Consider the following 23581-nt stretch of genomic DNA (forward strand, 5'->3'; position numbering starts at 1 on the left):
AGCAGCAAGTTCTGGGAGTCCGGGTCCCACTGAACTCTCAGGGTACAAATATCAACTAGTTTGTGTTCAAAACCCTTGTTGGTGACTAGTTTTAAAATGGGGCGTGTGACAGACTTCCGGCCAATGAAAAGTCTACTGTAGGTAGGTCCAGGAAAGTCTTCCTCATTCTCAAACAAGAAGAAACCAAAGGTACTTTCTGTGTTGTCATTTGGATATTACCTAGAGACAATGTATGTGATGCTTGGAGCTGCAGCAGCCATTTTGCAACCATGGTAGGGGTGGAGACAAGCCTGAGACAAAGGCGGCATACACAGGTTGGCAGGTTAGGAAGGTGGGAAAGGCCTGAGCCAGCTCCCCGCTAATGGCCTGGGAGAGCAGCAGAAGATGGCTCAAGTGCTTGAGCCCTTGCACCTCCATGGGAGACCCGGAGTTAGCTCCTGGCCTGGCCTGGCCCAGCCCTGGCCATTGTGGCCATCTGGGGAGTGAACCTGCAGGTGGAAGGTCTCTGTCTGTATGTCTATCTTTCTGTAACTCTCTCTTCCAAATAAATCTTTTTGAAAAGTGATACGTAGGACACAACACCATTTTGCGAAAATCATGCTATTTTTGCAGCCACACTGTAAGCAGCAAACCACGTTTTTCTCTGGCTGTTGGGGACTCTGGCTACTTCTCTCCCTTCCCTGTTTTCTGAGTACTCTTTAATAAACGCATCACGTTTTTGAAAAAACAAAGTGGTTAAACTCAAAAACATTTTCCTGAATAAAATATACAAAATATAAATATTTACATAGATTTCATATGTCCCTTTTGACCAGTTAGTATGACAAAAGACAGAAGAGGGCATTGAAAAGGAAGGTAATGTATCAGGAACAAAAGAGAAGATTCCAGAACAGGAGAGAGACAAAGCAAAACGCAAACACTTCTTGGCTGCCTCCTGGCAAGCAGAGGCTTTGATAAAAAGAGCAAGCCCCGCTCCGACTGGTGTGGTCAGAGGGACCGAAGACTGCTGAGCAGGCCACCTACTCAGCCGCTGTTCCTGACTCCCTGCGCGGGACAGGGACCGCTGTGGGTTGGTGCTTCGGCTGCCGTCGGGTAAGGCACAGCCCTGCCTTCTGTGACAGGTAAGCCCACAGTTCGGTGGCTTTAACACACCCACAGGATTTCTCTCTTGCTACGTGGCCAGGGCAGGTTGGCGTAGAGGTCTTTGCTTCATTCATACTCTGTCTCCTTGGAGAAAGGCGTGGCTATTTGGAACATGCGGCATTGGAAGAGAGAATGGTGGAGAGACCCTGGTTCTTAAATGTGGAAGTGACCCATCACTTCCACTTGCACTCATGTCTGCCACAGTCAGCCATGGCACTGAACCCAGCCACGGGGGAGGCCTCTTTGGGAGCTGTGGCTGCTGTGGCTCCTCACTCTATCGAGGGACCAGGGAAAAGATGAATCGGGGAATTAAAACCACAGAGCTTGCTTTCCATCCCTACATTTTTCAAAAAAACTCCAATGCCCCTAAGATCCCATATTCTGTAACTGTAACATTTGGGTTCACAGCCAAGGCTGCCCTCTTGTCTTTGATGACCTTAGCATGTCTTTATAAGAAGCAAACCGCTAGCAAACTGCTGGCTGAAACGCAAGCTGCATATTGGGGTTATGTCTGGCCTCTCCTTTGTTAATGACGAAGCTTGAATTACAGATCACAAAGGCTAGCTCACAAAGAGTGATTGGTCAAAACGTCTTGGCAGTGGGGAATACAGAGGCACACATGTAGTGACTTAAGATCGCTCTCCTGCCACGCTGGTGGTTAAAACTGATGTGGCCAGAGCAGGGCGAGCTCCTGACACCTTACGCTTGGCAAAGTAAGAAGCAGGTAGGGAGGAGCAGGCTGGCCTCCCGTTTCAGCCCCTGGGCAGAGCAGGTACAATGGAGCTGTCAGAGGAGCCTCCCTGCTGTGCTCAGCCAATTTGCTTGAACTTGAAGCAGAAGTGTTAACCTCATGGAGTGCCTGTCCATCCATCCACTGCTTTTTTCCTCACTGGGCCTTTCAGTGGCGCTTGTTGGGGGGGCAGGGGGTGGAAAGATGCTTATTTTATTGCTAATTGAATGGAGCAGCCGATCAGTGTGTGCACGACTTCTTAGACAAAGAATGGATTTCAGACCTTCTTATTGCTTGCTTCCTTCATTTAAAATTTAACAGATGTCAATTGTGACAGGTAAACACTTTCTCCCTAGGCGAGGGATTAAGGCAAATTTAATTTTATGCCTGGCACCAAAGCCATGCTATATATTGTGTGTTGAAAGGCCGTTTTTTAAAAAAGAAAGAAAGCGAGCGGAAAGACCATTGTGATTTAAAATCCCATCATAATGGAAGCAAACGGATTTCCACAAAGGCATTGTTTCTGGAAAGCTTTGTTGGCTTAGGGCACCACCTAGTGGGGACATGGTGGATGTCCCCAGGCTGCTGTCAAATTAGGATCCCGGGAGGGTTGGGGGGAGTTAGAACCCAGAGCAGGAAAGCTGGGATGCAATTTCTGCAGATCTGGGCCAGATGAGAAGTTACCTTCCAGGTCCATACCTGCTTCTAATTAGTTAGATAATTCTGGGCAGGTCTCTCAATCTTTCTAAACTTTGGGATCTTATATAAATGGAAGTTCTCGATGTGTTCTCTGTGAGATTGTTGAGAGGACTAAGAAAAGATGCATTTGAAAGTGGGGTGTGGGACTGGCTTTTAGGGCAGCAGCTAAGACTTGGATGCCAGCATCCCACATCAGAGTACCTGGGTTCAAGTCCTGGCTCCTCCACTTCGGATTCCGAGTTCCTGCTAATGTGGACCCTGGGAGGCAGTAGATGGTGGCCCATTTTGGTACTTGGTAATTGGGTCCCTGACATCCACATGGGAGGCCCAGACGGAGTTCCTGGCTCCTGGCTTCTGTCTGGTCCAGCCCTGCCTGTTGCACACATTTGGGGAATGCACCAGAGGATGGAAGATCTCTTTCTGTCTCTCCTTCTCTGTCACTCCGCTTTTCAAATGAAAAAGAAGTAAATATTTAAAAAAAAAAACCCTAGGTTATTTGAACAATTCTTTTAAAGATTTATTTATTTATTTGAAAGAGTTATACAGAGAGAAGAAGAGACAGAAAGAGAGAGAGAAGCCTTCCATCCGCTGGTTCACTCCCCAAATGGCTGCAATGGCTGAAGATGTGCTGATCCGAAGCCAGGAGCCAGGAGCCTCCTCCGGGTCTCCCATGTGGGTGCAGGAGCCCAAGGACTTGGGCCATTTACTACTGCCTTTCCAGGCCATAGCAGAGAGCTGGATTGGAAGTGGAGCAGCCGGGACATGAACTGGCTCCCACATGGGATGTCGGCACTGCAGGCTGCGGCTTTACCCGCCACACCATGGTGCCAGCCCTTGAACAATTCTTAAAGGCTAGAAGGACAGCATGGAGAAAGGGCCATTCACTCATGTAGTCCATCATTCATTGAATAAATATGTATTGAGCATTCAGGTGATTCTGAACAATAACTAAGAACAACTCGAGTCACCCTATGAAGTCCCTTCCAGGGTGGGAGGCAGAGAATGAGAAAAGGAAGGAAGATGGGTGTAAGGAAGAACAGGGAAAAAGTCTTCAAGTCAGCCACAATGAGCGTGTTGACACCACTCATGCTGGTACACCCCACAAACCAGTGGCCTCCCTGCGGGGTGATTGTTAAACATTTGCCATCAGTGGAGCTAGAGGCCAGATCCTAACAGTGAGGAGTTGGGGCAGGATTCAGAGCACAGGACAAACAGGGGTTGCCATCCGTTTTACCCATTGCCAAGGTCACTGTTCCTCCTGTGGATAACGGGCTGTAACTGGCACAGTGACTGCAGGAGGACCAGCCAACATGGCCATCAGTGGCAATCGCCCCAGCACTAGCTGAGCTGTGGAGGCGCACGGGGGTGTGTGTTGGGGGTGAGGCTGACGGCTTTGGTTAGTGGTTTGGTGGGGGTGGGGGAAGGTGGAGACAGCACAAATGGATCTACAGATGCACTTCCTGCCCATGAGGGGCTTGATGTGTAGTAACAGGAACAAGACAGACAACAAGCTGGGAACTTCACAGTAAGTATTTAGTCATACTGGCCATGGACGACAGGCAATTGAACACAGGAAAACTCAGGGGTCCCGGCCTCATCTGAAAATGACATTTAAGCTTTATCAAGGTGAGGCATGGTACAACCACGTAGCCATGGAAACACGGTATTTCTTCCACAGCTCTGACTTGGTTCAGCAAGCATCGGAGTCCCGGAACCAGTCTTTGGTTGGCATCAGATGCGGCAGGACCCCTGGGGCGTTCACAAGAGCCCTCCCTAGCCAGCTTCAGGGTTTTGCCGGTCCAGCGTGGGTCCTATATGAGCTGCAAGACTACAGAGGCAAAGCAGGAGATGCAAATGAATGTGAAAAACCGGGGGGAACATGGGACTGGCATCTGGCATACCCTTTAAGACACCACTTAGGATGCCTGCATCCCATATTGGAGTACTTAGGTACTTATGTCTTGTCTCCACATCCAATTCCAGCTTTCTGCTAATACACACCCTGAAAGGAAGCAGGTGATGGCTCAAGTCCTTAGGGCTCTGCCCTCCATGTGGAAGACTTGGGATCTTGCTTGGCTTTGGTCTGGCCCAGCCCTGGCTGTTGTGAGCATTTTTTAGTGAACCAGCGGATGACAGATCTCTCTCTTTCTGTCTTTCAAATAAGTAAAAATAAATGTTAAAAAAGTTGGAAGGACAGATCATATCACTATATATATCCATATAGTGATATATATATATCCATATAGTGATATATGATATACATATATATATATATATATATATATGGAGGCCAACAGGAACAGTTGCTAGCGTGAGCAGACTATTTGATGGACCGTGTAGGAGAGAGAAGGATTCAGAGGGAGCCTTGAGGAAGGAGAGGGCTTGGTGGCAGAACGCATCATTCAGCCTTTTGGGCATTGTGCACTGTGTGGCTTGGCTGATGCTCCTACTAGAAGGGCTCGATATTTTAAAGCACTAATGGAAGGGCTTGGATTTTAAAGCTGACTATGTGGCTTGATTTGGCCACACAAGACTTAAATGAATGGACATGATGTTGACCAGCTTCGAGACTGAAGCCTACAAACCACTTCAACTTTGCCATTGCCTTTTGCTATAAGCTGTCACAGAAGGAGGAGAGATACTGGCAGCAGAGCCAGCCCAGCAGAGCCCTGCCTTGGTCCACCACCAAGTAGCTGCCCTGCGGACAGGTTGATAAAACTGGAAACACCAAAGGAGTGGGATAGGCACTTTTGTCTTGCTAAAGGCAGCAGCTTTTGTGGAGAAACATGCAATGGGATTCAGTACTTTGACCTTGCTAAAGATAACTTTTGGGGGGAAGCATGCATTTTGCACCCTCTTAGGGGGACTACCTAACTGTCTGTTAGCCAGTCTTACTGTCACAACGTGACGGATCATAGACTGCTGTTCCACCCTGCTGAGCAGGGGGCAGTTGTCACCCAGCATGGCTGACTGACACACAGTGTGTCTTGTGCTGTAATTTCCCCATTGGCTCTTGTTCACCTGCTTATGTAGACTCCTGGGTGTCTTTAATGCTTTGCAGATGGTGGGTTGCTGTTTCTTTTGTTGAGACTGGACAGCAGGTGACCCTTGTACTATCCAGTCCAACAAAATTTTGAGATCAGGCACTTAAAATCACATCTTCTCAGCCGGCGCCGTGGCTCACTAGGCTGATCCTCCACCTTGCGGCGCCGGCGCACCGGGTTCTAGTCCCGGTCGGGGCGCTGGATTCTGTCCTGGTTGCCCCTCTTCTGGGCCAGCTCTCTGCTGTGGCCCGGGAGTGCAGTGGAGGATGGCCCAGGTGCTTGGGCCCTGCACCCCATGGGAGACCAGGAGAAGCATCTGGCTCCTGCCATTGGATCAGCGCGGTGCGCCAGCCGCAGCGCTCTGGCCGCGGCGGCCATTGGAGGGTGAACCAACGGCAAAAAAGGAGGACCTTTCTCTCTGTCTCTCTCTCTCACTGTCCACTCTGCCTGTCAAAAAAAAAAAAAAAAATCACATCTTCTCATTATCCATACAAAACTTGTTTATGGCATTTTCAGGAAAACCGACTATAACTACAGCTCTTTTGTGTAGTCACTTGCTTTATTCACATCTAAAATTATTTTTTAATCTCATGAAACCTATTATTCTTACTCTGGTAACAATTATAAAGGAAATTATGAGCTCTTTCTTTTTTTAAGATTTTATTTATTTATTTGAGAGGTAGAGTTACAGAGAGAGAGGAGAGACAGAGAGAAAGGTCTCCCATCCATGCTGGTTCATTCCCCAAATGGCTGGAGCTGGGCCAATCCAGGAACCAGGAGCTTCTTCCAGGTCTCCCACACAGGTACAGGGGCCCAAGCACTTGGGCCATCTTCTACTGCTCTCCCAGGCCATTAGCAGAGAGCTGGATTGGAAGAGGAGCAGCCAGGACACGAACTGAGGTTACAGCACTGCCCCCCGCCCTCCTTAAGCTCTTTCTTTAAAAAATACTTATTTGAAAGACAGAGTGACAGAAGAGAGAGAGAGAGAACCTTCTACCTTCTGGTTTACTCCACAAAGGACCATGATGGTTGAGGCTGGGCAGAGCCTAAGCCAGGAGCCAGGAACTGCACTTGGGTGGCAAGGACCCAAGTACTTGAACCATCTCATGGGTGGGAAGGACCCAACACTTGGAACATCTTCTGTTTTCCAGATGTGTTAGCAGGGAGCTGGATCAGGCATGAGATCTCAGCATCGCAGGCTTAACTCACCGCACCACAATGCTGGGCCCTTAAGTTTCTTATACTACATGAGAAGTGCCATAAAATCACTTGAAATTCCATTGTGATAAAATAAAGATGTGTTCAAAGAAAAACTGAGACAAGTTAAATTTTACAAAATTGACTTGAGTAAGGAAAAAGTTCTAGAACCAGAGAGGCTTCCAGACCTGGCACGGTTCAGAAGGCACCACCCAACCACATGTGCAGAGAAAAAGATGTTCCCATAGAAGCAACCTGATTGGCTTCAGCCAGCATTTCCCTCACTTGGGAACGTGTGACCAGGCAATTGCCTTATAACAACTTCCGGCTTGGCTCCTGTGATTGGTTGGAGTCTGACTACTGTGATTGGCTGAGACCACCTGGTTACAAGGGTGTACTCTCAGGTCAGGTTATACTGTGTTTAAGCCTCAAGCTATGGTGCAGTGCACTATAAACTGAGGCTGCTTTGGATTAAACTTCAGGCCAGGGGCCGGCACCATGGCTCACTTGGTTAATCCTCCGCCTGCGGCACATATGGGCGCCGGGTTCTAGTCCCGGCTGCTCCTCTTCTAGTCCAGCTCTCTGCTGCAGCCTGGGAGGGCAGTGGAGGATGGCCCAAGTGCTTGGGCTCCTGCACCCGCATGGGAGACCAGGAGGAGGCACCTGGCTCCTGGCTTTGGATCGGTGCAGCGTTGGCCATAGCAGCCATTTGGGGAGTGAACCAACGGAAGGAAGACCTTTCTCTCTGTCTCTCACTGTCTATGACTCTACCTGTCAAATAAAAACAACAACAACAACAACAACAACTTCAGGCCGAAACTTTCAGTTCAGAACACTAGAGGAGAGCGTCACGGCACAGTGAGCTAAGCCACCACTTGGTGATGCTGACGTCCCATATTGAAGTGTTGGTTCAAGTCCCAACTGCCTCACTTCCCATGTTGCTCCTTGCTAATATTCCCAGGAAGGAAGCAAAAGACAGCTCAAGGGCTGCCTGCCACCATGTGGGAAAGCCAGTGGAATTCCAGGCTCCTGGCTTTGGCCTGGCCTTGTCCTGGCTGTTGTGGCCATTTCGGGAATGAAGCAGCAAATGGACGAGCTCTTTCTCTCTCCCTAGAAAGCTTAAACTAACAACTCTATAAAGGCGATAAAACAGATTCATAATAATCCCAATTAATCTAAATCCATCCAATTATTGCAAAAGAAGACAGAAAGAGAGGAAAAAGCCAATAGACAACAGATGGAACAACTATAAAATAAAAACCTAGATGATAGAGCTAAAGGTAGCCATTATGCATAATAGGAGTAAGAGTAGAGTCTAATTAAAAAACACATTATTGGGGCCAGCGCTGTGGTGTAGCAGCGTAAGCTGCGGCCTGCAGGGCTGGCATCCCACATGGGTGCCGGTGACCCAAGTGCTTGCACACCTGCACCCACATGGGAGACCCGGGTGAGGCTCCTGGCCCAGCCCTGGCCATTGTGGCCATCTGGGGAGTGAACCAGAGGATGGAAGACTTCTGTCTCTCTGCCTCTCCCTTTCTATAACTCTGCCTTTCAAATAAATAAATAAATAAATAAATATTCTTTTGCTTAAAAAAAGACATTATTAGATTGGATGAAGACACAAGATCCAACTCTATGCTGCCTACAGGAAATGCATTTTAAATCTATAGACATAAGCAGGTTGAAAGGAAAATTCTGACATCTACCAAACTGATGGTGGTCAAGAAGAAGCTGGACAGCTGAGGAGTTGGCCCTGGGCCGAAACCCTGTACGTAAATATTCAGGCCATTAAAGGCTTGACCTGCGGGCTGCACCCCAGGGTGACTGTCCTGGACTCTCAAGGAGGACTGCCCCCTTCCCTCCCCCACTCCCAACCCCCACCGTCCCTCCAGGCTCTGCTGAGACCACTTTTCCAGGGGTCTTGAAGACACTTGCCTGCATTCTAACTCAGTAGTCAGTACTGGTCACTTCTGGCCTCTGCTTCCAGCCACCTTTTACCATTTAACAGCAAAATAGCAAAATAGCAGGAGCCTTTTGGTGAGCACTCCCTCCGCCCCATCAGGAGACAGTCCCCTATCTGCTGATACCTGGGAGGGGGCGGGGACAGAACAGGTCATTGGGGGGCTTGTGCTGTCTCCCGTTTCCTCCTTCACCCCCATCCCACCCCACTTACAGCATCACAATAAGGGAAGAAAGCCTTCCCTGTTGCCAGTTTGGTCCATTTTCTGAAAGGACCATCTCAACGCCTGGTGGCTCAGCTCTCTCTCCAGCTCGGCTTTTTTTTTTTTTTTTTTTTTGACAGGCAAAGTGGACAGTGAGAGAGAGAGACAGAGTGAAAGGTCTTCCTTTGCCGTTGGTTCACCCTCCAATGGCCGCCGCGGCCGGCGCACCGCGCTGATCCGATGGCAGGAGCCAGGTACTTACCCTGGTCTCCCATGGGGTGCAAGGCCCAAGGACTTGGGCCATCCTCCACTGCACCAGCTCAGCTTTTTACAGTGGCTGTACTAATACCATGAAAGTAGGTTTCAGAGTCAAAAATATTTCCAGGGGTAGACAAGGTCATTTCACAATGATAAAGCGGCAGTTTAATGAAGATGTGACAATGCCGAATGTTTGTGCGCCTTAAAACAGAGCTTCACAATTCGCGAGGCACAAATTGATAGACAGCAAGGAAAAATGAACACATCCGTAACCGTAGTTAGAGACTTCAGTAATCCTTTCTCAATAATTAATTGAAGAGGTGGATAGAAATTCAGCAAGGAAATAGTAGACTTGCACAATGCTATCAGTCAAGCACGTGGCCCTAACTGGTGTGTGTACAACACTCTGCCCAGTAACAGCACAGCATGTATGGTGTTCAAGCTCAATGGATCATTCAGGAAGACAGACTCCATGCTGAGCCATAAAAGATTCTCCAGACATGCACAGAGATTCAAGTCATACAGATGTGGTGTTTGACCACAGTGGAATTAAATGACAAACCATAACAGAGAGATATTTGGAAAAGACGCAAACATTTGGAAACTAAATAATATGTTTCTAAATAACTCATAGGTCAGAGAAAAAATGAAACCGGAAATTAGAACATATTTTGAACTGAATGACAATGCAGACACATTCTCAGAACCTGTGGGTGGCCACTAGTGCGGTGCTTTGGGGGGATCTCATAGCATCTGGTGCCCATGTGACAAAAGAACCAAGAACTCAAAGCAATGACTTAGTATCATACTAAGAAATTGATTTGCGGGGCAAGGATTTGGTGCAGTGATTAAGATGGTCCCATATCAGAGAGCTTCTGCCTCCAATCCAGCTCCCTAATAACGCACACTCTGGGAGGCAGCAGCTGACGGCTCAATGATTTGGGTCTCTGCCACCCACAAGGGAGACCTGGATTGTGTTCCAGGCTACTGGCGTAACAGCTCTGGCTGTTACAGGCATTTGGGGAGTGACCCAACATGTAGAAGATCCCTCTTTCTCAAAATAAAACAAATGAAAATAAATGCATAATTAAAGTTAAATTTTTTTTTTTTTTTTGACAGGCAGAGTGGACAGTGACAGAGAGAGAGACAGAGAAAGGTCTTCCTTTTGCCGTTGGTTCACCCTCAATGGCCACTGCGGCCGGCGCACCGCGCTGATCCGAAGGCAGGAGCCAGGTGCTTCTCCTGGTCTCCCATGGGGTGCAGGGCCCAAGCACTTGGGCCATCCTCCACTGCACTCCCGGGCCACAGCAGAGAGCTGGCCTGGAAGAGGGGCAACCGGGACAGAATCCGGCGCCCCAACCAGGACTAGAACCCGGTGTGCCGGCGCTGCAGGCAGAGGATTAGCCTAGTGAGCCGCGGCGCCGGCTGTAGAGTTTTTTTTTTTTTTTTTTTTTTTGACAGGCAGAGTGGACAGTGAGAGAGAGAGAGACAGAGAGAAAGGTCTTCCTTTTTGCCGTTGGTTCACCCTCAATGGCCACTGCGGCCGGCGCACCGCGCTGATCCGATGGCAGGAGCCAGGAGCCAGGTGCTTTTCCTGGTCTCCCATGGGGTGCAGGGCCCAAGCACCTGGGCCATCCTCCACTGCACTCCCTGGCCACAGCAGAGAGCTGGCCTGGAAGAGGGGCAACCGGGACAGAATCCGGCGCCCCAACCGGGACTAGAACCCGGTGTGCCGGTGCCGCTAGGCGGAGGATTAGCCTAGTGAGCCACGGCGCCGGCCAGAGTTAATTTTTAAACCTCATATTTAACCCAAAATAAGCAGGTCAGAGAAAATAATAAAGATCAAAATGGAAATCAGTGAAATAGGAAGCAGAAAGACAATAGACAAAATCAATGAAAACAAAGCTAGTTCTTTGACCAGAAAAATAAAACTGACAAATCTCTAGACTGATCATGGGGAAATGAGAGATGATACAAATTACTATTAGAAATAAGAAAAATGGCATCACTAGTTTCTACATAAAAGGAGAAAAAGGAAGTATTTTTTAAAGCTCTGTGCCTATAAATTTTACAAGTGAGATGAACTTGGAAAATTCCCTTAAGAGACACAAAATCCCAAAGCTCAGTGAAGCAGTTACAGATAATTGGAATAGCCTTATATTTCTAAAGAAACACAATTTGTGGTTAAATTTTTCCCACATAGAAAATTCCAGGCCCAGATAGCTTTGCTGCTGAATTCTACCAAACATTTAAGAAAGAAATAAATAACAATTCTATGTAAACTATTTCAGAACACTGGAGAAGTGGAAATACTCTTTGAGACTAGAATTATCCTGATACCAAAACCAAAGATATTACAAGAAAATAAAACCATAGGGGCTGGCGCTGTGGCATAGTAGGTTAAGCCTCCACCTGCAACGTTGTCATTCCATATGGGCACTGGTTCTAGTCCCGGCGGCTCCAGCTCTCTGCTAATGGCTTGGGAAAGCAGTGAAAAATGGCTCAAGGTCTTGGGCCCTTGCACCCACATGGGAGACCTGGAAAAAGCTCCTGGCTGCCAGCTCCAGCCATCGCAGCCATTTGGGGAGTGAACCAGTGGATTTAACACCTCTCTCTCTCTGTCTCTCCTTCTCTCTGTCTGTAATTCTGCCTCTCAAATAATACATAAATCTTAAAAAGAGAGAGAGAGAGAGAGAGAGAGAAAATCATAGGCCTAATATCCTTCATGAAAATAGAAGAAAAACTTTAAATAAAAATTTGGCAAGTTGAATCCAAATATATATTAAAAAGAATAATATTTTACTATTAACTGGGGTTTCCTCTAAGAATACAAGATTATTTAACATTGGAAAAAATCAATATAATTGTCCACATTAACAAAAAGTAAAAGCCATTTGTTTTTTTATGATTTATTTATTTATTTGAAAGTCAGAATTACACAGAGAGAGGAGAGACAGAGAAAGAGAGAGAGAGAGAGAGAGAGAGAGAGGTTTTCCATCCAATGGTTCACTTCCCAATTGGCTGCAACAGCTGGAGCTGTGCCAATCCGAAGCCAGGAGCCAGGAGCTTCTTCAGGGTCTCCCATGCGGGTGCAGGGGCCCAAGGACCTGGGCCATCCTCCATTGCTTTCCCAGGCCACAGCAGAGAGCTGGGTCAGAAGAGGAGCAGCCAGGTCTCGAACCGGCGCCCATTTGGGATGCTGGTGCTTCAGTCCAGGGCATTAACCCACTGCACCACAGCACCGGCCCCAGCCATTTGATCTTAATAGAGAAAAGGCAATTGGCAAAAATCTAACATCCGTTATGAATAAGAGCTCTCAACAAACAAAGCATAGAAGGGAATTTCTTCAAACTGATAAAGGACATTTGTAACAACTACAGCTAACATCAGACTTAGTGCAAAAGGCTAAATGCTTTCCTCTGTGATCAGGAATACATAGATTCAAGTCTGCACCTGAGATGGGAAAAAGAAATAAAAGATGGAAAGGAAGTAAAACTCTCTTGGTGCACAGCTGACATGATCATCTAGGTAGGAAATCTGATAGAATTCACAAAGGCAGGAGGAGTAATAATAATAATTCATCTCTCTCTCTCTCTCTCTCACACACACACACACACACACACACTGGAATATTATTCAGCCACACAAATAAAGAAGGAAACCCTGCCACTTACAGCAGCATGGATGAACCTGCAGGGTGTATGCTAAGCCAGATACAGAAAGGCACGTACTCAATGGCCGCATTTACCTGTGGGCTCCATGACAGTTGAATTCATCAAATGCGGAATAGAATAGAAGGTGGCTTCCAAGGACTAGAAAAGGGAGGGTAAATGGGAGCTGTCAATCAAAGGGTATAGACTTCCATTTATATGATGTTCAAATTCCAGGGATCTAATGTCTAATGTATAATGATTGGCGATGGGTGTGTTAATTTGTGTCAACTACTACACAAAGTGTACACATATCAAATCATCACATAGTATACCTTGGGTACAAACAATCTTAATTGTCAACTAAATATTTTAGAATAAATGAATACAAAGTTTCAAAGAGCAAATGAGAGAAGAAAGGTCAGTTAAGTTTTACTTAGAGAATAAAGGGAGCCGCTTGAGTAAAACTTCCTTGTTTAGTTAAGTGTCAGTGAAAAGCTGGAAGCAATTCAAATGTTTGCCAACTGTGCAATTGTTAGGTAGGAAGTTAAAATTTAGACTATGTAGGAGGGGCCTGAAGAGGGCAGTATCTGCTGTGAGAGCCCCAGAAGCCCAGTGTTTTGCACTTCAAAGCCCTGCTCAGACCCTGATAATCTTCCAGGTGGTCCTAGCGCACCGCCCTCCCCCACCAAAGCTCGCAGGAGAATTCTCACTCCTCAGGACCAAATGGGTTACCTGACCTGATAACATGGCAATGAAACCTTCACAGATTCTCCTCTGCCCTGCTCAGCGGGTGCCAGCAAATCTGGGAAGGAATTTGCTGATTTCCACCCAATAAACCCTTTTGCCAGCCAGGGCTCCCCATCTTTTGAAATCCTGGAGGAAAAGGGGGAGGGGCAAAGACACTCCCTTAAAAGCCAGGAGTCTCCCAGCTGCTGCACTTCCGATCCAGCCCTGCTGTGGCCTGGGAAAGCAGTGGAGGATGGCTGGGCACTCTCTCTCTGGCCTTTCCATTCTGACAGATACCCTGTCCCCACTAAAATCTTATTACTTCGCTCTCTGTCTCACGCCTGAATTCTTTCTTGAGTGAAGACGAGATCCTACAACTTTTCTCCTGTGACACAATGATTCTGTAGAGTGTGCTAATTTTCAAGTTCAAACACAATGTGAAAATATTTAGTGCTGAATGACTAAAAAAAAGACTTAAAATTGTGCCTAAAATTCTAGGTGACACCTTCTCCTCCTACTATTAAAATATGATTTGAACAATTATTAGTAAAAAAAAAAGGAAATTTTTTTTTATACTTTTTTTTTGACAGGCAGAGTGGACAGTGAGAGAGAGAGACAGAGAGAGAAAGGTCTTCCTTTGCCGCTGGTTCACCCTCCAATGGCCGCTGCTGCAGCCGGCGCACCGCGCTGATCCTGGCAGGAGCCAGGATCCAGGTGCTTTTTCCTGGTCTCCCATGGGGTGCAGGGCCCAAGCACCTGGGCCATCCTCCACTGCACTCCCTGGCCATAGCAGAGAGCTGGCCTGGAAGAGGGGCAACCGGGACAGAATCCGGCGCCCCGACCGGGACTAGAACCCGGTGTGCCGGTGCCGCAAGGTGGAGGATTAGCCTATTGAGCCACGGCGCCGGCTCAAAAAAAGGAAATTTTTTAAACCTATGAGTCTCATTTCATTTCATTGAATGCTCAGCTTCTGAGTCTTTTCAAGTAAACTTTAAATTTATTGAGAGGCAAAGAGAGGGAGAGAGAGAGAGCCCCCATCTGTTCATTTCCTCAGTGTCTGCAATGGCCCCCGCTGGACTCCATCCAGGTCTCCAGTGATGCAGGTGGCAGGGACCCAGCCACTTGGGCCATCACCGCTGCCTCCCAGGGTCTGCATTAGCAGATAACGGAATCAGGAGCAGAGCCAAGACTCAAACCCAGGCATTCTGATTGGGCACATGGGCATCCCAAGCAGTATCTTAACCATTACTCCAAACGCCTGCCCCGAAGCCACTAATTTTAAATCAACGGCTGAAAGCCAGTCACTCCTAATTATTTTCTCTATAATGATTCAAAAAAAAAAAATTCAAATGCTTTAGGGAGGAAAATCAAGCACTTTTTTTTTTTTTTTGGGGAGTTTCAATAATCAGGCCACGGACACATCAAGCAAATGAACCTCATGGTGCTGATTTTTAAAAGAAAGCTTTTCTGGGAACTCCACAGCCCAATATGAATGACATATGTCATTCAAATGGAAAGGCAAGGTTGAAATGTTATCAGAGTCCAGTTGCCACATTACTGATCCTTCACTAAAACTCTGCTGTGGAAAGTCTGTGAGGTGGGCCCTGCGTGAAGCCATTGCAGAGTGGCCATCTTACCATTTAGGCTTCTCAAAACCCTCTGATAGGGCCGGCGCTGTGGTGCCAGCGTATGCATGCGATGGAACGTTCGCCATGGAGTTATTTTATCAAAGTATAAATTAGTCATTGAAAATATGTCATAATAAAAACACAGAAAAAGGGGCCGGCGCCGCAGCTCAATAGGCTAATCCTCTGCCTAGTGGCGCCGGCACACCGGGTTCTAGCCCCGGTCGGGGCACCGGATTCTGTCCCGCTTGCCCCTCTTCCAGGCCAGCTCTCTGCTGTGGCCCAGGAGTGCAATGGAGGATGGCCCAAGTGCTTGGGCCCTGCATCCCATGGGAGACCAGGATAAGTACCTGTCTCCTGTCATCGGATCAGCGTGGTGCGCCTGCCGTAGGGTGCCAGCCGTGGTGGCCATTGGAGGGTGAACCAACGGCAAAGGAAGATCTTTCTCTCTGTCTCTCTCTCTCACTGTCCACTTTGCCTGTCAGAAAGAAAATTAAAAAGAAAAAAAAAGAGATGATATTGCCTTATTCTTGTGTCTAGAACATACTCTGGAAATTTCTTTAAAATGGTAAGGCCAGCACCATGGCTCACTTGGTTGATCCTCCTCTTGCGGCACCAGCACCCCATATGGGTGCTGGGTTCTAGTCCCGGTTGCTCCTCTTCCAGTCCAGCTCTCTGCTGTGGCCAGGGAGGGCAGTGGAGGATGGCCTAAGTGCTTGGGCCCTGCACCCACATGGGAGACCAGGAGAAGCACCTGGTTCCTGGTTTCGGATCGGTACAGAGCCTGCCATAGCTGCCATTTGGGGAGTGAACCAATGGAGGGAAGACCTTTCTCCCCGTCTCTCTCTCTCTCTCACTGTCTGTAACTCTACCTGTCAAATAAATTTTTTAAAAATGTATATAACAAAAAGGTAAATGCACCTACCAGGGGACCCATTCTTTATCCAAATGACATGAAAGCATATGCCCATACAAAGGGTTGTGTGTGAATGTTCATAAAAACTTTATTTGCAAATGCTGCACTTTGTTGATCCATTTTTCTATTGATGGACATTTGTATCACTACCATTGCTGGCACTGCAGGCCAGGCACTGGCCCCATAAACAATTATTTTGAAAAAGAAAACTTCACACAGGGGCAGACGTTGTGGTGCAGCAAGAAGTTGCCGCCTCCAGCACCAGCATCCCTTGCAGCACTGGTTCAAGTCTCAGCTGCTCCGCTTCCAATCCGGTTTCTTGCTAATGCGCCTGGGGAGGCAGTTGTTGGCCCACGTGGGAGACCCAGATGGAGCTCCAGGCTCCCGGCTTCAGCCTAGACCAACTCTGACTGTTTCAGCCATTTAGGGGAGCGAACCAGCAGATGGTAGATCTTGCTCTTTCCCTCTGTAACCCTGACTTTCAAATAAATGAGTAAATCCTAACATGGTTATAATTTTTAAAACCAAAAAAAAAAAGTGTTAGTGAAAAACTGGAACTTGTACATTGCTGGTAGGGCTGTAGAACGGTTGAGCTGCTATGGGAAAGAGTTTCGTTGTTCCTTAAATGATCAACCATAGAGCTACCATATGACTCCCAATTCCACTTTCAGGTCTAAGAATTGAAAACAGGGACTCAAAACATGGACAGCTACACATGTGCTCATAGCAGCAGTGTTCACAATATTCAAAAGATGGCTACATACCAAATGTCTACCAATGGATGAGTGGATAAAACATGGTATATCCATATAATGGAATATTACTCACCAAAGAAAAAGAACAGAGTACAAATACATGCTACAATGTTATGCTACCTGAATAATTCCTAGTGACAGACACAAAGGGTAACAAATCGTATAATTCTATTTATGTGAATTATCCAGAATAGACAAATCTGGAGACAGAGTGCACATTGGTGGTTGCCATGGACTGTGGACCCAGGAGGATGAGCAATGACTTAATGTGTAAGGGATTTTCTTTGGCATGATGGGGCTATTGCAGAACTAGGTAGAAGTGGTAGTTATACAACACTGAGAATGTACAACTTACATGAATTTCACCTCCACAAATTATTTTAAAAAGATTCTACAGAAGAAAATTTACTCACTTTTGACATGTTCCAAAGAACACTGCGTCTCACTTCTGTGTGAACTATTTTCTAACTGGATGTTCAGTTAATGCATGCCCCTCCCCCCCAGAAAAAGCAGACCCATTCCAGATTCATTGTGAGGTCCGCAGCATAATGAGCGGCTTGCTACTGCCACAGGTGCACAGAACACACCCAGGACCCAGCATCCCGCCCCTCAGTCTGTCCGTGGGACGGCGAAAAGGCTCTGTTCATGGAAATGCGGAAGTTAGAAAACACCAACATGGGCTCGAGTGGGATGGAGGGAAGCTGACCACACTGGGATGTTGCCCCATTTCACCTCAAAGTAAGCCTGCAGGTTTTTTTTTTCCCCAAGAAGAAGAAGTGGGACTCTGGGAGCAGCTCATCCAAGCTCACTCAGGAAGTGACTGGGGCTAGGATTAAGGTTCACATTCTTTTCTTTTTTTCTACATTCTAGTACCTGTCCGGAGACAGGTTTTAAAGTGTTCAGAGGCCCAAAGGCAGTTAACAATGTGCAGAGGTTTTTGGAACAGCACTTAAGATTCCACCTGGGGGCCGGCGCTGTGGTGCAGGTTAATCCTCCGCCTGCGGCTCTGGTTCCCATATGGGTGCCGGTTTGAGTTCCAGCTGCTTCTCTTCCGATCCAGCTCTCTGCTGTGGCCTGGGAAAGCAGTAGAAGATGGCCCATGTCCTTGGGCCTCTGCACCTACGTGGGAGACCAGGAGGGAGCTCCTGGCTTCGGATCGGCCCAGCTCCAGCCATTGTGGACATTTGGGGAGTGAACAACTGACAGGAGACCTTTTTCTCTGTCACTCCCTCTGTAACTCTACCTCTCAAATAAGTCAGTCAATAAATGATTCCACTTGGGATGTAGGCATCCCATATGGGAGTGCTTGGTTCCAGTTCCTGCTCCTCGCTTCCAATTCAGCTTCCTACCAGTGTGTTCTAGGAGGGCCCCGCCACACACTGTGCTCCCGGCTCCAGCCTGGTCCAGCCTTGGCTACTGTGGGCATTTGGGGACTGAACTAGTGGATGGAAGCAAACTCTGTTTCCACCTGTCGTATAGTGACAGTAAGTACTGTCCACATTTTTATAGTACAGCAGTTCACACACGAGGCGTGGAGTTAGCACAAGTGAAAACAGAAAGTGGCCTGTTTCACCTCCTCTCTCCATTCTCGCTGACCCAGCTGGATCTGTCCTGGGGGCAGGGGTAGTATCAAAGTTTAACAAGCAACCCCTTAACAGCTGCTCCCGGGGCTGGCGCTGTGGCGTAGCGGGCTAAGCTTCGTCCTGCAGTGCCAGTATCCCACCTGGGCACTGTTCATGTCCCAGCTGCTCCTCTTCTGACTGAGCTCTCCGCTATGGCCCGACGTCCTTGGGTCTTTGCACCTGTGTGGGAGACCGAGAAGAAACTTCTGGCTCCTGACTGGCCTAGCTCTGGCTGTTGCAACCATTTGGGGAGTGAACGAGTAGATGGAAGACCTGTCTGTAACTCTACCTCTCAAAAAAAAAAAAAAAAAAAAAGGCTGCTCCGGTTTTAGCACTACACAATTGTGAGCTTGATAGTTTCACTCAAGACTTATCCAGACTAGTGTCCCCATCCATGTTATTTTCAGCAAAGACAATAGATGGCAATGATAATCTTCATGTGCCTCTGCCAGGTATTTTGTAACAAAGAACTAAGGAAGGATTATCAAATCTCCAACTTTCCGAATTGCTTGAAATGTTACTATTGCTTCAAGTTTACAGCTTCCAAAACCTGAACACCCCTGTCATGCATTTGTTCTAGAAAGACCCAGGGACCTGGTGCCTGGGAGTTCTACGTGGGAAATGCACATTCCTGGCATGCAGCCTTAATGGAGGTGCATACAGGTACAGAGTCTTGCCTTGGGAAAAAGAACTAGACGCTCAACCACTAAACTTTGTTTCAGACCAGTTTAAAATGTAAAATATAGCTGCCAGAGAGCTTAAGTGTGCAATGGTACTTTCAGCTTCAGTACCAGGAGACGTTTTTTCATTTTCTTGGGATTGGCCCACAGCTATAGCCATATTGGACAGATGTTTTTAACTCTAAACGCAATGGAGAATTACCTATCATTTCTTTGCTATGCAGATTGAATATTTTGCATGTGCATTGAAAAACACGTTTATAGTTTGAACTTCTTATGTTTATTGTTTTCTACCACCAAATGCACTGACTACAGATGGAACATTCGGGAGTCTTCGATGGGCGGTGAGGAATCGCTCCATCAGTTACACACAGAGACACATACTACACACATTAGGAGGGTACGGCGTAGCTGCCACAGTATGTGCAGGCGTGATCCTCATCTGCAAGTCTTCCCGGATTCCAAATGATCCGTCCCGACCACTGTACAACCTCGGCCACTGCAAACGCTGCTGCTCGCCTCCCCTTAGGATTCCCTCCCCGTTGCCACCTTTGTGAGAGCCGCGTGCCACACCGCCTCACGGCTGCCGCTCCTCACGACCCTCCCGTGACGGCAACGGAGGCGGCCAGGGAGACGAAGCTACGCAGCAAGTGTTTCTATGAGTTTACCTGCAAGGACAACTAAGAATTTCAGAGCAGCAGGAAGGCCCTGCATTCTCACGGAACCGCTGTGGCGCGCTCGAGTTCAGCGACTTCCCTGACGATCGCTACTGGAGTAATTATTCTCAACAGTTAACAAAGGTGCCATGTTTTTCAGGGGAAAAACATGCAGGATACACTTTTGACAGGGGTGACTCATCTTTCTGGGGTTGCCGGGTTGTGCCTTCAATATTTTACAGAAATATGCTGCCTTGGTTTTCTACCGAGAATGCAAATATGCTTTCATCAGGCAGGTTTAAACCAAGGCATCCTGCAGTCTACTTCCAGGATGTGAAAACAGTAACACTCAGTTTTGTCGGAGATAATGTTCTGGGTAATGATTAACGTGTACACATACAAATATACACACATTAATGGAATTTTCAGCATATTATAAACATAAAAATGTATCCTCTTTGAGAATTCAAAAGGTACTCTTGTCTATCTTACAGAATCTTGGTGTTATAATTTTCTGGGAATGAGCCACATAGTAAGAGCTTACCAACTGACAAAATATACCATAGGAGGCATCTGAAAGGGAAAAATTGTGGTCAGTGCACACCTTTTTTGAGTGTACCTTTATATGAAGCAAACGCAATATGAATCATCTAAACTCTGTGACGTAACTGCAGTACTCCAAATTAACAGTCAAAGGTTAGGCCCAAAGTATGAAGCATCCAAAATGTTTCACAGGCTCGAAAATGAGAGATCCTCCCTGGCCAGACCCTCTGGCCATGAGTGACTGCATCGGATGTGCTAACCAGCATCCCCACGCCCCTGCATCCACACTCGCCACTGCTGCCGATGCATTGTGGTGGGACCCGCTGGGCCACTTTCAACTCCAAACAGCAAGAATTTCCTCATCAAAATTCATCTCGACTTCACAAAATGACAAAAATACAATGCACCGAAGTTTGCTTTTATAGGCCAGCTTTGCCAGATTAGTATACTGAACATTTATGCTTCTGAATTTCCAGATCTAACCTTGTCACACACTACCACCCAATCAGTAGGTCCAAAACACTTTTGAAAAGAAGTTTCTTTATTTCTGTTTATTCATTTATGCAAAGACAGTATCAGAAATAGGTAAGAGAAACACATTTTTAAGTTTAAAATTAATTTTCCATTTTGAAAGGTTCAGGATTTTGTCTCTTTTTTCTACTTCACTCTTTTAAATATTTCACTCCAATGAAAGAGCAGACAAGTTTATTCCTTACTTTTCCTCGAGGTTATATTGAGATAATCAGAATGGCTCTTTTAGAATTTAGGTACCATTTATGGAAAGCTGGAAATTTAATCACAGAAGATGTATGTAAAATGTTACGGCATTAAAAAAAGTATAGAGAATCTTTAAAAGGACACATTTCACCCTCTTGGGAATCCTTAAAAAAATTCTTCCCTTCAGATTCAGAATGAAAATTATGAGGAGTTACAGACCACAATGGGCACTGGTGACACGGCCGTGGCAGCTGCACTAAGTTAGGGATAAATGGAGTCTCCACGTTCTAGAGCGGAAAGGCCAGGGAGCCACTCCACACTCACGTCCCTGGCCGGCCAGATGCCGCTGAGACAACTGCATCCCGACAACCGCATCCCTGTTGCTACCTCCCCAGGGCTGATTCCTCAAACTGCTACCTCCTTTCTCTGCACTACCAGTTCTAGAACTAACTGCCTAGAAGAATGGCAGTACAGACTAAAAAAAGGGCAGTGGGCACAGCAAAGGGCTCGGTACTCCAGTTACCCGTCATGAGGTACAACGCCTAATGAAGAGACCAGCTAACCTAGAAACAATTTGTTAAATCTGACTGTAACATGCTTGGATATACTTACAAATTATAACAACTTTTGTGGTTTTGAAATGCCAAATCTACCTACTTTGACTAGTCTGGACGTATTTTACTTTACAAAAGCAAAGATAATAGGATAATAAAAATAAAAATCTATTTACTATATAGTAACTAGTGTTTTTATAAAAACAATTCACTTCAGATACTCTGATTAACCTTTAAGTAACATAAAAAATTTCAGCATCCTTTAATACCAATATTTTGCACAATTTAAGATACAGCCATTGAGTGTAGCATTTCAAGAAAAAATTAAAAAAAAAAAAAGGAGAATGGTAACTCACTGAGAAGCTTATCTACCTAGTGAAGTTTAGTTTGTCCCGGATTCTTAAAAAAAAAAAATCAGGCCCAGAATTTTAGTTATCCTAATTAGCATCCCAATCAAACAGAACATATATGGGTGGATTCTAGATAAAGAATAAAATATATTTTGAGTAAACATAAGACCCACTGATTGGACTGTTTGTTAGAATCTGTTTTACTGGGTTTTAGATAAGGAAGACTTCAATAAAGCTAACTGTATATTGAGTTCCATTGATTAAAAATGCAGTTTTAAAAATTTCTGCTTTTGCGGTAAATTTCTAGACAAATCAGAATGCAAAGCACAATACTGTAAATACTGTACTGTTCACAGGTACTTGTTGGAGAAGTGAAATGTTCGTATTCAAACTACCAAAATTCTGACCTTTCAAAATAGCCTTTTTAAAACAATTTGTTTGAAAATCAGTTGTTGCTTTTAAAACTCTTAAAATGCTAATTTCAATTTTAAAAAATCCTTACAAATAAAACTTAAAAGCTATTCCTCTCAATTATTTTTTACTTTCAACTATATATGGAACATTGAACTAGTTTCTAAATAAACATCTAATAAAGAACAGTTTTAATGTAAAATAAAACTACAAATCTAACATAACTCGTACAGAAAGTCTGAGTCAGATTTATCAAAATTCAGAGTTAAGTTCTACAATAGTGAAAAATTTTTAGTCTCTTCTTAATATTCAAAACCAGGCAATTTCCATGAGACCAGAATGTTAGCAGGGAGGATCAAACAGATTTAAGCACTGCCCGGCTTCTTCTAAAGTGATGCACTCTTTTATCCTAGAAACAACACAAACAGTCCTGTTTAATTCACTGAAATTTTCCTATTGACCTAAGAGACCTGCAATACTTAAAAGTATTTATTTTGGGGTTAAATATTATAAATAATAAGAGAAAAGTGATCCTTTCTGGGAAGCATTCTTTTTTTTTTAATTTTTTTTTTTATTTTTTTTTTTATTTTTGACAGGCAGAGTGGACAGTGAGAGAGAGAGACAGAGAGAGAAAGGTCTTCCTTTTTGCCGTTGGTTCACCCTCCAATGGCCGCCGCTGCAGCCGGCGCACCGGGCTGATCCGATGGCAGGAGCCAGGAGCCAGGTGCTTTTCCTGGTCTCCCATGGGGTGCAGGGCCCAAGCACCTGGGCCATCCTCCACTGCACTCCTGGCCACAGAGAGAGCTGGCCTGGAAGAGGGGCAACCGGGACAGAATCCGGCGCCCCAACCGGGACTAGAACCCGGTGTGCCGGCGCCGCAAGGTGGAGGATTAGCCTAGTGAGCCACGGCGCCGGCCTTCTGGGAAGCATTCTTGAACTTTGGGCTAAGAAATGTACCACAGAAATGCCAGTCAACTCAGAAACAGAGCACGTAGAAGCAATATCATGTTATGTACTTCTAATTAGTGATTAGGCAGTGATATCCCAAAGATACCCAGCAGAAGTATGTGATTTTCCGAAGTGCTGCTTTTACTGACTATATTTCATCTTGTAGAAATCATGGGTTGAAACGGTACTCTA

General features: G+C 46.1%; 1 protein-coding gene across 4 annotated transcripts in view; it reads right to left on the bottom strand.

Moving 5' to 3' along the window:
* The window catches only part of DAZL (deleted in azoospermia like), a 54243-nt gene that overhangs the window by 11433 nt on the left and 19229 nt on the right, over positions 1–23581 (bottom strand). The window contains exon 11 of one of the 4 annotated variants that reach the window (XM_008266045.3): positions 22655–22850. The exons of the other annotated variants lie outside the window; for them this stretch is intronic. Coding sequence (XP_008264267.1) covers positions 22797–22850 — 54 coding nt within the window. The 3' untranslated portion in view covers positions 22655–22796. Of the gene's footprint in view, positions 1–22654; positions 22851–23581 lie in introns of those variants that run through there. 4 annotated transcript variants of the gene reach the window in all.

Source organism: Oryctolagus cuniculus, chromosome 4 (genome assembly GCF_964237555.1).
Source record: "Oryctolagus cuniculus chromosome 4, mOryCun1.1, whole genome shotgun sequence".
NCBI classification, from domain to species: Eukaryota; Metazoa; Chordata; class Mammalia; order Lagomorpha; family Leporidae; genus Oryctolagus; species Oryctolagus cuniculus.